This window comes from Uranotaenia lowii, chromosome 2 (genome assembly GCF_029784155.1).
Source record: "Uranotaenia lowii strain MFRU-FL chromosome 2, ASM2978415v1, whole genome shotgun sequence".
Lineage (NCBI taxonomy): Eukaryota > Metazoa > Arthropoda > Insecta > Diptera > Culicidae > Uranotaenia > Uranotaenia lowii.
In genome coordinates this window covers 310,309,969-310,322,146 of record NC_073692.1, presented here as the reverse complement: position 1 = coordinate 310,322,146, position 12,178 = coordinate 310,309,969, and the positions used below count along the sequence as shown (strand labels likewise).

General features: G+C 39.6%; 2 protein-coding genes across 2 annotated transcripts in view; both read right to left on the bottom strand.

Annotated features, from left to right (window-relative positions):
- Positions 1–12,178, bottom strand: part of LOC129747887 (frizzled-2) — a 132,115-nt gene that overhangs the window by 40,033 nt on the left and 79,904 nt on the right. The window lies entirely within an intron of this gene.
- Positions 5,303–11,143, bottom strand: LOC129742869 (uncharacterized). Its single transcript, XM_055734814.1, has one exon. It carries the CDS (start codon positions 11,141–11,143, stop codon positions 5,303–5,305), a length of 5,841 nt encoding a protein of 1,946 aa, XP_055590789.1.

Here is a 12,178-nt window from a genome sequence, read left to right as displayed (position 1 = left end):
CCAAATTTACCCGGATATTGCCGGATTTTTGATCAACAATTTGGAAACAATTTTCCATATGTTGCCAGGTTTTTTTTAACAAAATTACCTAGATTTGCAGGGCCCGGGTACGTGCTGAAAAAATTCGGACAACCTTAATTTACAATCAACTTGAGGCATAGCTGAGCTCTGGATCGAATAATTTTCTAATCGTTAATAACATAATAAAAACTATTTTCCAATTTTGAATAAGCTTGATCATACTTTGAATTACGTTATTGTTGTTTTAAAAATGTGTCAAAATGTATTTAATAGAGAAAATTTTGTGTGGTTATACCTACTTCATTAACTGTTCACCGTTTTAACTTTCAGTCATCTTTAAGGGTATCAGTTATATATTAAATTGATTTGCAAATTAGTCGATACAATAGATATCACAGTTAGGGAACCCAGCTAGGGACTGTTATTTTCATTAATTTGATAACTTTATTTCAATATGCTGCCAATAAATGCCCCTGAAATTGAAATAGGAATATCCTTTAGAAGCCTAGGAGCCAGTGTTCAAAACTGTTGACATGCTAGCTGTAGAGTGTATGTGTCCCATCACTGTTATGCTATAACGATTCTATTGCACCTCTTTGCTATAATCTGCTATAAGAGTGCAAGGGAGATAGTTGACTGAAGCGATAGAGATAGACGTGTAACGGTCAGTTGAGCACAGGTAGCGAACGGAATAGGTTGTTGGCAATAAAAGTTAAACCGAAGTTTGGTGTTGTTTAAAAAGAAGTGTGGAGTGTTGTTATTAATAAAATGGAGAGATCCCTACACTAGCATGAATGTGAAATAATTTTTCAATCACAGTACACATTTTACTCCGAACCTAATTTCTTCTGATCATCCACAAAGCAATTTCTGACTGATTGTCGATCAAAAGTCACTTCATTTTCAAATTCGTGACCGTGATCTTGTAAAAATCTCAGTCATGAAATTGCTGAAATCAGTGAAGTCAGTTAGCTAGCTGTTGTGTGTGAGAAGCATTGGCTGGAAAAAAATTATTTTGCTGTTTACATTTATACCTACTTATTTGGAATAAAAGTTGTTCCAGGCAAAAAAAGACTTCGAACTGAGAAATGCATGGAGTTGTTTATACATATTATAAGATTCAGAAATCGTCTGAGAGCATGTAGAAAGATAAGGACATTCTAAAACGTTTAATTGCTTTTTATGAAAGTTGAAAAGAAATTTAAAGAATTTTCTAGTGTTTGTGTTCTATTCCTTATTCTTCATATTGTTGATCTACTTAAAAATTTACTTTAAAAACTTAACAATTAAAATCCATTCATATTTTTCATAATGTCACGACTTTGTAAAATGACTGACTGTGGAGCGAATGAAAGAACAAGACATAAATATTCACCATCATAATGAAGTTGGTCTAGGCCTACCTGATATTTTTTCACTGTCAGTCTAAATAGATGGGCAAGAAAGCAATTTTTTCTCATTCGGTTTGTTTTGTGATAAAATGAATTTGACTTTTTTGAGCACTGCTAGGAGCATAGGAGGTTTAGGAAAAAAAAACCCATGATATTATACCGATTTTCAAAGTGGATCCTGATTTTTGCCGTTCCCTAACTTACCATACGCCTTTTCTTAGATACTTGAATATAGATTCATAAACGTATTGACGATTCCCAAAGCTGGAGATACTGACGAACCACAGCTTCAGAGTTTATCAAAAAACCTTTTGAAAAATAATGGATTGGAAGGTTGATTGTTGATCTTTAAAAGTATCTTACTTACAATGCTGCCTTCATCCATAATTGACTACTAGGGCGTAATCGGCGCCGTTACTGATCATTTTTTTCTTTCCTTTTTAAAGAGAGAGCATCAGTTTTGTGCACACTGAGAATGTGTTGCTAATCCCAAGCTCTATTCTATTGACCTCTGCGCAAAGTTGATGGTCTAGGTCAAGGCCGTGCGAACGGGGGGGGGGGGGGGGTTTTAGGGGTTTAACCCCCCCCCCCATGGGGATTTGTTCAAGGTAAAATTTTTCAGTTCAAGAAACAACTTTACCATAGTAACGGGAAATTATTTCATCCCGAAAGGTGTTTATAAATAAGTGTTAACAAACATGTCGTAAAATTTTCTCGCCTCCGGCGGTTTTTTGTCCTGCATCACTCTAGGCCTAAGACATTACATTCTGCAAAAGTACATAACATTTACGAATTGAAACTAGCTTTTAACTATCAATTTCGATTTACAATTTAAAATAAACCCTATCTTGTCTTTGAAATGGGTTTTTATTAAGAATTGTATCTAAACAAGTTCATCCATTCCATTATTACTAATCATTTTTATAATTATAAAACACTTTTATATCATAATAAATTTAATGCTGATATGAAATATTCTTCAAGTGACCAACCAATTTCAACATCAACTTTAACTTGTGTTTATTTATTTTTATCTGAATACTCAACTCGACATTTAAAGAATTTTGATAAATTACACAAGGCCACCAAATTCACATTTAAATCAGATGCAAAAACTGGAAAGAGCTAATTTTGATCAATTTTGGTGTCTTGTTACTTTTAAAATATCTTTAAATTATATTAGAAAAATTCTGCACTTTTGTGATAAAACTTTGAAATATTTCAAACAATTTCAAAACAAAGGTTTTTTCCCCAAACCGTAAATCATTTTGACTTCTGCGAAAGAAAATTTATTAAAGTTTTTCATTTTTTCGCTTTTCCCAATTTTGTAAAATAATAGATATTAAACGAACTTTTAAAGATGTATTAACTAAATTGCATGTATTAACTAAAAGCAAATCGTCTTGCAGCTTTCGAGAAGTTTATTAGAATTACCAATTAAATTCTATAAATAATTACGCAGACTGAATGAAATGGAATTAATAAATATTCAAAATTTGCGAGTAGAATTTGATAAAAATTATTTTTATCACATGACATCAATTTGTTCTTGATGGAAAAATGTTCTTGATGCATATTCATAATCTTGAAATGTTCTTACTTAAATAATATGATTTTTACCGAAAAGGCCGAGTTTACCAGTTCAGTTAATGTTATTGAAAGTTAAAATTGAAGATTTGTACCACTATAATTTTAAAACGCTTTAAAAAATATATTTTTTCAAATTTATTAAAAAGACAAATTTTAGAAAAAAAAATTAAGTCCTTCTACTAAACACATCGAGCCATTTTTTGGTATTGTTGGTATTTCTAGCGAAATTTCAATTTCGAAAACCCCCCCCATGGACGAGTCCTTCGCACGGGCCTGGTCTAGGTCAATCATGGAGTAACAACCATTGGCGAGGTAGAACTTGTTCTACTTAGCCATTCCAGCAATTGTGGGATTCGAAATGCACATGAGATTAGGGAAAAAGATATGAATAAAGCTATTTGAATTCTGCAATTTGGGTTCCACAATTTAAGGTGGATATGAAAAGTCAACTAAGCTAAGCAAAGTTGTATCTAAGTCCCCGCTTCATAGTACGGTTCATCGTCCATAACAAATAATTTCCGAATTTACAACAATTTGCGGTTCAACTTTCTGGCATACGATTTGGCCAACGTGTCAATTTTACTGATTCGACTTTACAGCTTCCTTACCTTGTAGATATGAAATCAAGCCTGTTTCTATGTTTACTGCACCCACAAATCAGATTCTACTCCAATAATGAACTTCCTTAGAGGTGGAATTATTGGTGTAAGATTCTATGCCGGACCGGCATTATCAAGCTTTGAAATAACTGGCATTGTCATCCCAGCTCAACCGCATTGCATATGTCTGAAAGGAATCAAATAAAACATATCCCATATCCCATCACAAGACAAAGCAGCATAAAAACAGTCAGCCGGCAAGAATATTTTCGAATTATGTTCCGAGCGCTGAGTTTGTATGTAAACCGGCATTGGAAAAAAACTTTGCTTCCAACCGATGGTAAAAAACCACCAGCCAAGACGAGCTGTTCGTGTGTATGCAAACCAATAGTTTCCCATTCCCACCTTATTCCTCTTCCATTCTCATCCCTTTCCAGGATGGAAAAAATACACCGGCTAAACGGCAGACGGCCAATGAAGTGCTGTTTTTGATAATCGGCGGTAGCAGAAGCGCTATGTATGACAATAAACCTTCGTTTGCTAACCGATTCAGATGGTGCTCTGGGTAAAATATCGGACTGACAAACCGAGAAGAGATGTTGCAGTGAGTTCGATTCTCACTATTTTTTTTTTGATGAATTATCCAATAGGATGAGAATCTCATAATTTTTTTTGAATGTAGTGCATCATTTTGCTTGGAAGCTCGAGTCTTTATGTTAGTAGTGCTTTTCCATTCATATCACCTTTGGTACAGTACACTTTTCAGCCCATATTCGGCACAGAGATTTGCTCGAGAGGCATTGGATTTTTGCAATCTCTTCTATGGGTGTGTATGGGTGTAGATAAGTTGAGGTATCCAACTAAGCGGGTTTGTTTTTAAAAGTTCTTGAAGTGAAATCAATGCAAACTACACTTGGTGTTGCACGACGGTTTAATCAACCAATTTTATTATTATCTCCTTTACGAAAAAATATAAAATTCCTAAAAATATAGGTTTGACTTTAGAAATATGCTTGTTTGTTACAATTTGATTTGACTTACAGTCAGTGATTAACCGTCACACAACTGCAGTGAGTCTTGAACTCAATTTACTTGTGCAGAATGTAGGTATCTGTAACAGTTTGAGGTTATGTTAAAGGGTTTCTATTAGGGAAAGTGCCAAGTGACCTCACCGTAGAATGATTATAGTATGTTTGTTCAATTATCCTACGTTTGTCCGTAGTGCACCATAAATAATGACGAGAACTGGGGGATAATAGTAAAGTTATAAGCTAGTCATTACCGTGGCTTCGACACGTTCTTACCCATCAAAGTATATGAGGTCTAATTGTGAAAGACGGAATACGGTATCTTAGCACCAGTTCGCGCGCAATTATCTAAGAAATTAAAGATTCATAAATCTACAGTTCATATACGTTAGTTATCTTCACTGAATACCTCCTGTACTATACGGTAATACGTTGTTAAACTTGCTTATCGATAACTCGAAGATCACTCGACCACGTTTTAACTAAAATGTAATGATTCCACTCTAACTGGTCCTCAAGCTCTTTCTCTTTCTGTTTAGATACTAATAATATTTTGCTAGCTTAACTGTCAGGTCAGGGATCTGACGAATGTTGACACTTAGTGTTGCAGTTGATAGGGGAGCGATGGGTTCGATGTTGGATTGGCGCATGCAACAGTCCCCCCCGGAGTGCACTAGTTTCCAACTGGTGGCGCTACTCCTCTCACGCCGATGTCCAAGATTGCAAGCTTCGCTACTGGTCTATTATAAACTCCTGTTGATGTTTGTATAGTTGCCCATCTCCGGCGGCCGTCGGGCGAAATGTTTGTGGCGATAATGCGTCCTTTAGGCCAACAGTTGCGTGGTAGGTTCGGATCTATAATGACTGCAATGTCATCGACTTCGATAGGCTTGGTGTCGTCGAACCATTTCGATCTTCGGGTCAAAGTTGGAAGATAATCGTGGACCCAATGTCTCCAAAATACGTTTGCCATCGTCTGTGACAGCTGCCAGGATCTACGCACCGCAGAGGAACTATCATCGAAAGGGACCCATGGTTTCAAACCGTTCGATGACCCCAATAAAAAATGATTAGGCGTCAGGACCAACGAATTACTGTCTTCAACAGGCACGTGTGTAAGTGGTCGTGAGTTTACTATATTTTCAATCTCTATCAACATGTTTTCGAGGATTTCGTCGTTTGGACGATGGTTAGGGTTCAGTTTTGCCATGTTCTGCTTAACTGAGCGGATGAGCCTTTCCCACGCCCCTCCCATGTGAGGGGACGCTGGTGGATTAAAGCTCCATTGAGTGTCTGGCGAAGTAAATTCTTCCATTAATCTGTTTTGGTTTACGTCTTTAAGAACGGATTTGAGTTCCCTATCAGCGCCAATGAAGTTAGTGCCTCGATCACTATAAATGCAGATAGGAACTCCTCGTCTACTCATTATGTTGCGTATAGCCATTATACATGAACTGGTCGTTAACGAATGTACCACTTGCAAGTGTATAGCCCTTATAGTAAGGCAGGTGGCTAATACGCCCCATCTTTTCTCTTGTTTACGACCGTTGACTACCAGCATCGGTCCGAAGTAGTCGATACCCATATAAGAAAAGGGACGCGTGTACGCTGATAATCGACTCAGTGGTAATTCGCTCATCAACGGAACCTGAGGTTTCACGCGCTGGTTTTTACATACCTGACAGTCTTTGCGAATATTTTTGTATAATGATCGTAGGCCCGGAATGTAATATCGCTGGCGAATTTCATTAATTATGGTTTCATGGTTTTGGTGATGATATGCGGAATGAATATTCGAAACAATTAATCGTGTAATGTGATGATTGCGCGGGAGAATAATAGGGTTTTTTGTGTCTGGCTGAGCAAACTCACATAAAGATATACGGCCACGTATTCTTAACACCCTATTTTCATCTAGAAATGCACAAAGCTTGAACAGCGGGCTTTTTCGCGGAATACAGCTTTTCCAGCCATGGGATTTTTGGTCGATGAGAAGTTCGATTTCTTCTGCGTATGCTGAACCTTGGGCTAATCGAAATAGATATTGCTCCCCCTTGAGCAAGTCCTCCCGAGTAAGTAGGCCGACGAGAATTGGTTGATCTTTTGCAGTTCGTTGCAGGTTATAAATGTATCGAAGAGCGTAAGCCGTTTTCCGAAGAAGTACAGCCCAGTAAGAAAACTTCTCCACTGTAATTAGGGCAGATGATAAGACGTGATGGTTGAGGACGAAGGGTCGCAGCTCAATATCTGTCGATAAAATTGCCTTTTCCGGCAAAGGCCATTCAGCTGTCGGACGTGACAGCAAATCAGGACCTCGAAACCATCTGCTGCTGTTATTGAAATCCGGGTAAACTTTCCATTTAGTGCCATCGTCAGCTACGTTTAATTTGGACGGGATCCAACACCATTCAGACAGCTCGGTGGACTCTAAGATGTCGCTAACTCGATGTGAAACATATTGGCTATATTTCCGATGATCTGACGATAGCCAACACAGCACTGTTTTAGAGTCTGTCCAGAAATAGCGCTTATTAACTTTGATTGAGGATGAGCCCATTATAGCATTTGAGAGTCTAGCTCCTATTACGCTTGCCTGCAGTTCAGATCGAGGTATCGAAAGAAATTTAAGAGGCGAAACTCTCGTTTTTGAGCTCACCAACGCACATTCTACTACTCCATTGTTCTCGAATCTTAAATAAGCAACAGCAGCCATGCCGTTCTCGCTGGCATCAACAAAGGTGTGAAGCTGTACGTCGGTTTGAGTGGTAATCGGCACGAACGCACGGTAGCAACGAGGGATTTTGACTTCAGTCATGGTTGGGAGAATTTCCAGCCAGCGTTTCCATTTTTGAAACTCGTTATCTCCTATAGGATCGTCCCATCCAACCGACGATCTCCAAATTTCCTGAAGCAAACATTTGAGAAACATAAGAAAGTGGCCTACCAAACCCAAGGGGTCGAATATTTGCATGAGGGTTCGCAAAACTTCCCGTTTCGTTGGTATACGTTTGCCGGATAAAATTTCAGGATCCATTCTTGGTGACAACTTAAACGTGAAACAATCGGTAGACGTGTCCCACCACATACCAAGTACTTTGTCGGTGCTTCCTTCTCTCCCCACGTCCATGTCGATTTCTTTCGACTCGTTCGATTTTGATCGTCCTTCCAAGGCGTCGGACACAGAATTCTCGTTCGATCGAAAGTTCCTTAGTTCGAAACCCGCCTTACGGTGGATCGTTCTAACCTCTTCAGCCAACTTGATTGCCTCCGATTCACTTTCGACGCTAAGCAGCATATCGTCAACGTAGTGGTTGGTGATTATGACATTAGCTGCAGCTGGATATTGGTGCATATACTTCTCGGCATTTCGGTTTTTTATAAATTGCGCTGTACATGGAGACGAGCATGCTCCAAATGTCATCACTTGCATGATGTATGTATGAGGTAAGTTCGTATCCTCGTTTCTACCCCAGAAAAAACGTTGGCAGTTTTGATCTTCCTTTCGTATCAACACCTGGTGATACATTTCACGGATGTCTCCGCACACCGCAACCTTGTATTCTCGAAACTTCAACAGTACAGCAAAAAGGGAGGTTAATTGATCGGGTCCCTTTAATAACAGAGAATTTAGTGAGATTCCGTGCGCCTTTGCGGCGGCGTCCCAGACTAATCTCGTTTTCCCAGGTTTGTTTGGGTTGGTGATTGGAAAAATTGGTAGATACCAAATTTTCTGATGCTTCTCTGTTAGTTCCTCAGTGGTAAGACGGCGCGCATAGCCTTTATCGACATAATCGTTAATTTTATCGTTCAGTACCTTAGCCAAATTCGTATCTTTTCTTAGCCGCTTTTCCAAGCATTCCCAGCGGCTAAGTGCCATAGGCTTACTATCGGGCAGACGACAGTTGTCGTATTTCCATAAAAGTGTAGTTTCGTAATGGCCATTCTTAGCATGGGTGTGCGTTTCGAGCAAGGAAATTGCCCTTTGGTCATCTCTCGAAATAAAGGCAGAAGTGGGTTTACTCAAACCCAAGCTTTCAACGGCGAAGAAATTTTTCATGGCAGCATGGAGGTCTTGATCGCAACTTTTGTCGCAGGGACATTGGTTAACAGAATGGTAATTGATATACGGAGCTGTACTGGATTCATCAGAGCAATGACCATAAACTGTCCACCCTAGACGCGTCTTCACGGCTATCGGTTCTTCAAGTTTCCCTTCCCTGCTCTTCAAGGGATTTCCTAGTTGGGCATTATCTAGGCCTATAAGAATCCTGGGACACGCATCTTCGTAGGATGTTATCGGAACGTTTTGCAGGTGCTTAAAGCGTTTACCCAGTTCTAACATATCGAGGGTTTGAGGCCTGATGTCTAGTGACTTAACAGTTCTAACGTTAGAGATTGAATATTTTTTCATCTGTCCGCCGGCTCCTGAAATAGTCAGATTAACCTTCCTCGATTTTTCTGTTCGCGTAGTTCCGCTGGTCCATTTCAGGCATAAACTTTGTACAGGTCCTTCAAGATCAAGTTCCTTGACGATTTCGTCTTCCATTAACGTAATTTCGGATCCATCGTCAATAAAGGCGTAGGTATGCAACGTTTTAGTAGCACTTTGGAGGATAACTGGAATGATTCTAAACAAGACGCCATTTCTCCCGCTTTGATTAGTGTTACAACTTCGTTCTTCAGTTACTGTAGTAGGCGAGCTCGTCTCAGGATTTCCCGGTTTATGTAACAAGTGGTGGTGCAAGTAGTCGCATCCACCTGTCCCACACGGTTTTCGTTGTCTGCAGGGTCCATTGTGTCTGTTGAGACACTTGCGACACAGTCTGCGTTCCTTTACTAACTCCCATCTAGTTTCGTAGTCTAATGCTAAAAAAGTTGCACATTTGGTTACTGCGGTGCAGCGCCCAGAGCATATGCGACAGAGCTCGAACGATTTTTTTTTAATTTCTTGATGAGTTAAGCTCGCACTCTCCACGATTTTGTCTGGACACGGATCTCTCTCACTTTGTTCCTCATGATAATGCAGATAGCTTTCTTTTTTATCTCGCCGGGTCTTGCTGATAGGATTGGACGTCATAATTGCACTCGCGTCCTCCGCTATAGTGTACAGCCAACTACTAAAGTGTAGCAATGAAGGGCTCATAATTGCTCTAGAATCTCTGGCCCATTGAAGCTGCAGGGGTGGCGGGAGTTTATTAACTAACTCAGAGCGCAACGTAGCATTGTAGGCGAAATCTGGTACACCACACGCTTCTATGTTAGCACGCAAATTTTCCACTGTTAAAGCGAAATTTACGATGGACTCCATCCTTTCGAGAATCGGCGGAGCGTGCATTCTTATTTTAGATATCATTGCATTGATAATTGCTTCGGGTCTCCCAAAGACCATTTTCAGCGTTGACATCACACTCGTAACGTGATCTGGATGAAGCAAACGGCTCCTAACTGCCTCAAATGCCCTACCTCTGAGACATTTGCGAAGTCTGAGCATGTTTTCTTCGTTTGTGAACCCGCACATCTGGGTTGACGAGTTGAAGGTCGAAATAAAAAGAGGCCAGTCCTCAGAGCTGCCGTCAAACTCAGGTAAATCCTTAGCCAGCGCTTGTCGTGCTGCTAATTGGCTCTTATTTAGTAGGCAAATATCATTCTCTCCACAGTCGGTTGGTTGTGTTGGTAGTTGTAGCTGGGTAGGTCTGGCTAACGGAGTTGAACGCTTTTCCGGATTGAAATTACGTGGTACGGAAACCCTTTTGTTTCGACTTGGAATTTTGTTGGCTTGTTTATGTTTGTCTTCTTCAATTCGGTCGTCTTCGACGGCTAATCCACGATCTTCTCCTTCCAAGTTAATGTTACCTATCCAGTCTTCAATTTCCGACATCTTATCCATCTTACTATCGACATCGTTCTCACTTCCTTCCATGACTGCCTCTTCCAGAATCGTAAATTTTTGTTCAATGTATTGCTGTTTTAGTTCCGCAAGTTCCTTAAGCTTTTGCAAACGGAGCTCAGCAATCTTGACAGACTCGCTACGGGAGCTTTTCCTACTACTTATAGACTGTACCTCGAGATCTGGATTAAGTTTGAGCTCTTGGCGCTGAACTAGAGTCCTTTGCTCATTCCTTATCGATTTTCGTCGATTGATTGTAGTCTCACATCGCGGGCACTCCCAAGTACTCTGATTGGCCACGCCGGAGGTAACCTCTACGCAGGAAAAGTGGTACCATACCTCGCACTGGTCACACATTACCATCCTGCTACTGTCCCGTTCGTCGCAACTTCCACAGTGAAAATCTGCACGCTTCCTGGCCGTTCGGAGTGGATTGCGTTTCGATTTTGGCTTTGTAGGTGCTTTTGAAACTCTGGGTTTTCTGGGTTTAGCTCCGAGCGTCTTTACATTTGGGGTGGATTCCGGTTTTGCGTTAACATCCTCATCCTTATTTGCTGCGATACTCATGGGCATAACCGTATCCTCTTTCGGTAGCTGTTCCTCATTTCCGACTTCGATGCTCGCCATGACTGAATTTTATATAATGTTGCACGACGGTTTAATCAACCAATTTTATTATTATCTCCTTTACGAAAAAATATAAAATTCCTAAAAATATAGGTTTGACTTTAGAAATATGCTTGTTTGTTACAATTTGATTTGACTTACAGTCAGTGATTAACCGTCACACAACTGCAGTGAGTCTTGAACTCAATTTACTTGTGCAGAATGTAGGTATCTGTAACAGTTTGAGGTTATGTTAAAGGGTTTCTATTAGGGAAAGTGCCAAGTGACCTCACCGTAGAATGATTATAGTATGTTTGTTCAATTATCCTACGTTTGTCCGTAGTGCACCATAAATAATGACGAGAACTGGGGGATAATAGTAAAGTTATAAGCTAGTCATTACCGTGGCTTCGACACGTTCTTACCCATCAAAGTATATGAGGTCTAATTGTGAAAGACGGAATACGGTATCTTAGCACCAGTTCGCGCGCAATTATCTAAGAAATTAAAGATTCATAAATCTACAGTTCATATACGTTAGTTATCTTCACTGAATACCTCCTGTACTATACGGTAATACGTTGTTAAACTTGCTTATCGATAACTCGAAGATCACTCGACCACGTTTTAACTAAAATGTAATGATTCCACTCTAACTGGTCCTCAAGCTCTTTCTCTTTCTGTTTAGATACTAATAATATTTTGCTAGCTTAACTGTCAGGTCAGGGATCTGACGAATGTTGACACTTAGTGTTGCAGTTGATAGGGGAGCGATGGGTTCGATGTTGGATTGGCGCATGCAACACTTGGTATTATGATATGAAGATTTTTGTGGATTGTTAGCTTATTTCAGCTGAACGATTGGGCCCAAATAATGCAATGTAAAGTCCTTCACTGAACGTACTGAACTATAGTTAATTTGAAATAAAAGAGAGATAAAAAATAAATTTAGAAGTTTTAGAAGGCTTAAGCATGTGTTTGTGTGCGCGTGCGGTATTTTTTCACAGGATTTTAGAAAAACTGGCTATTCTGATTTTGCTCAATTTAAACTCAAAT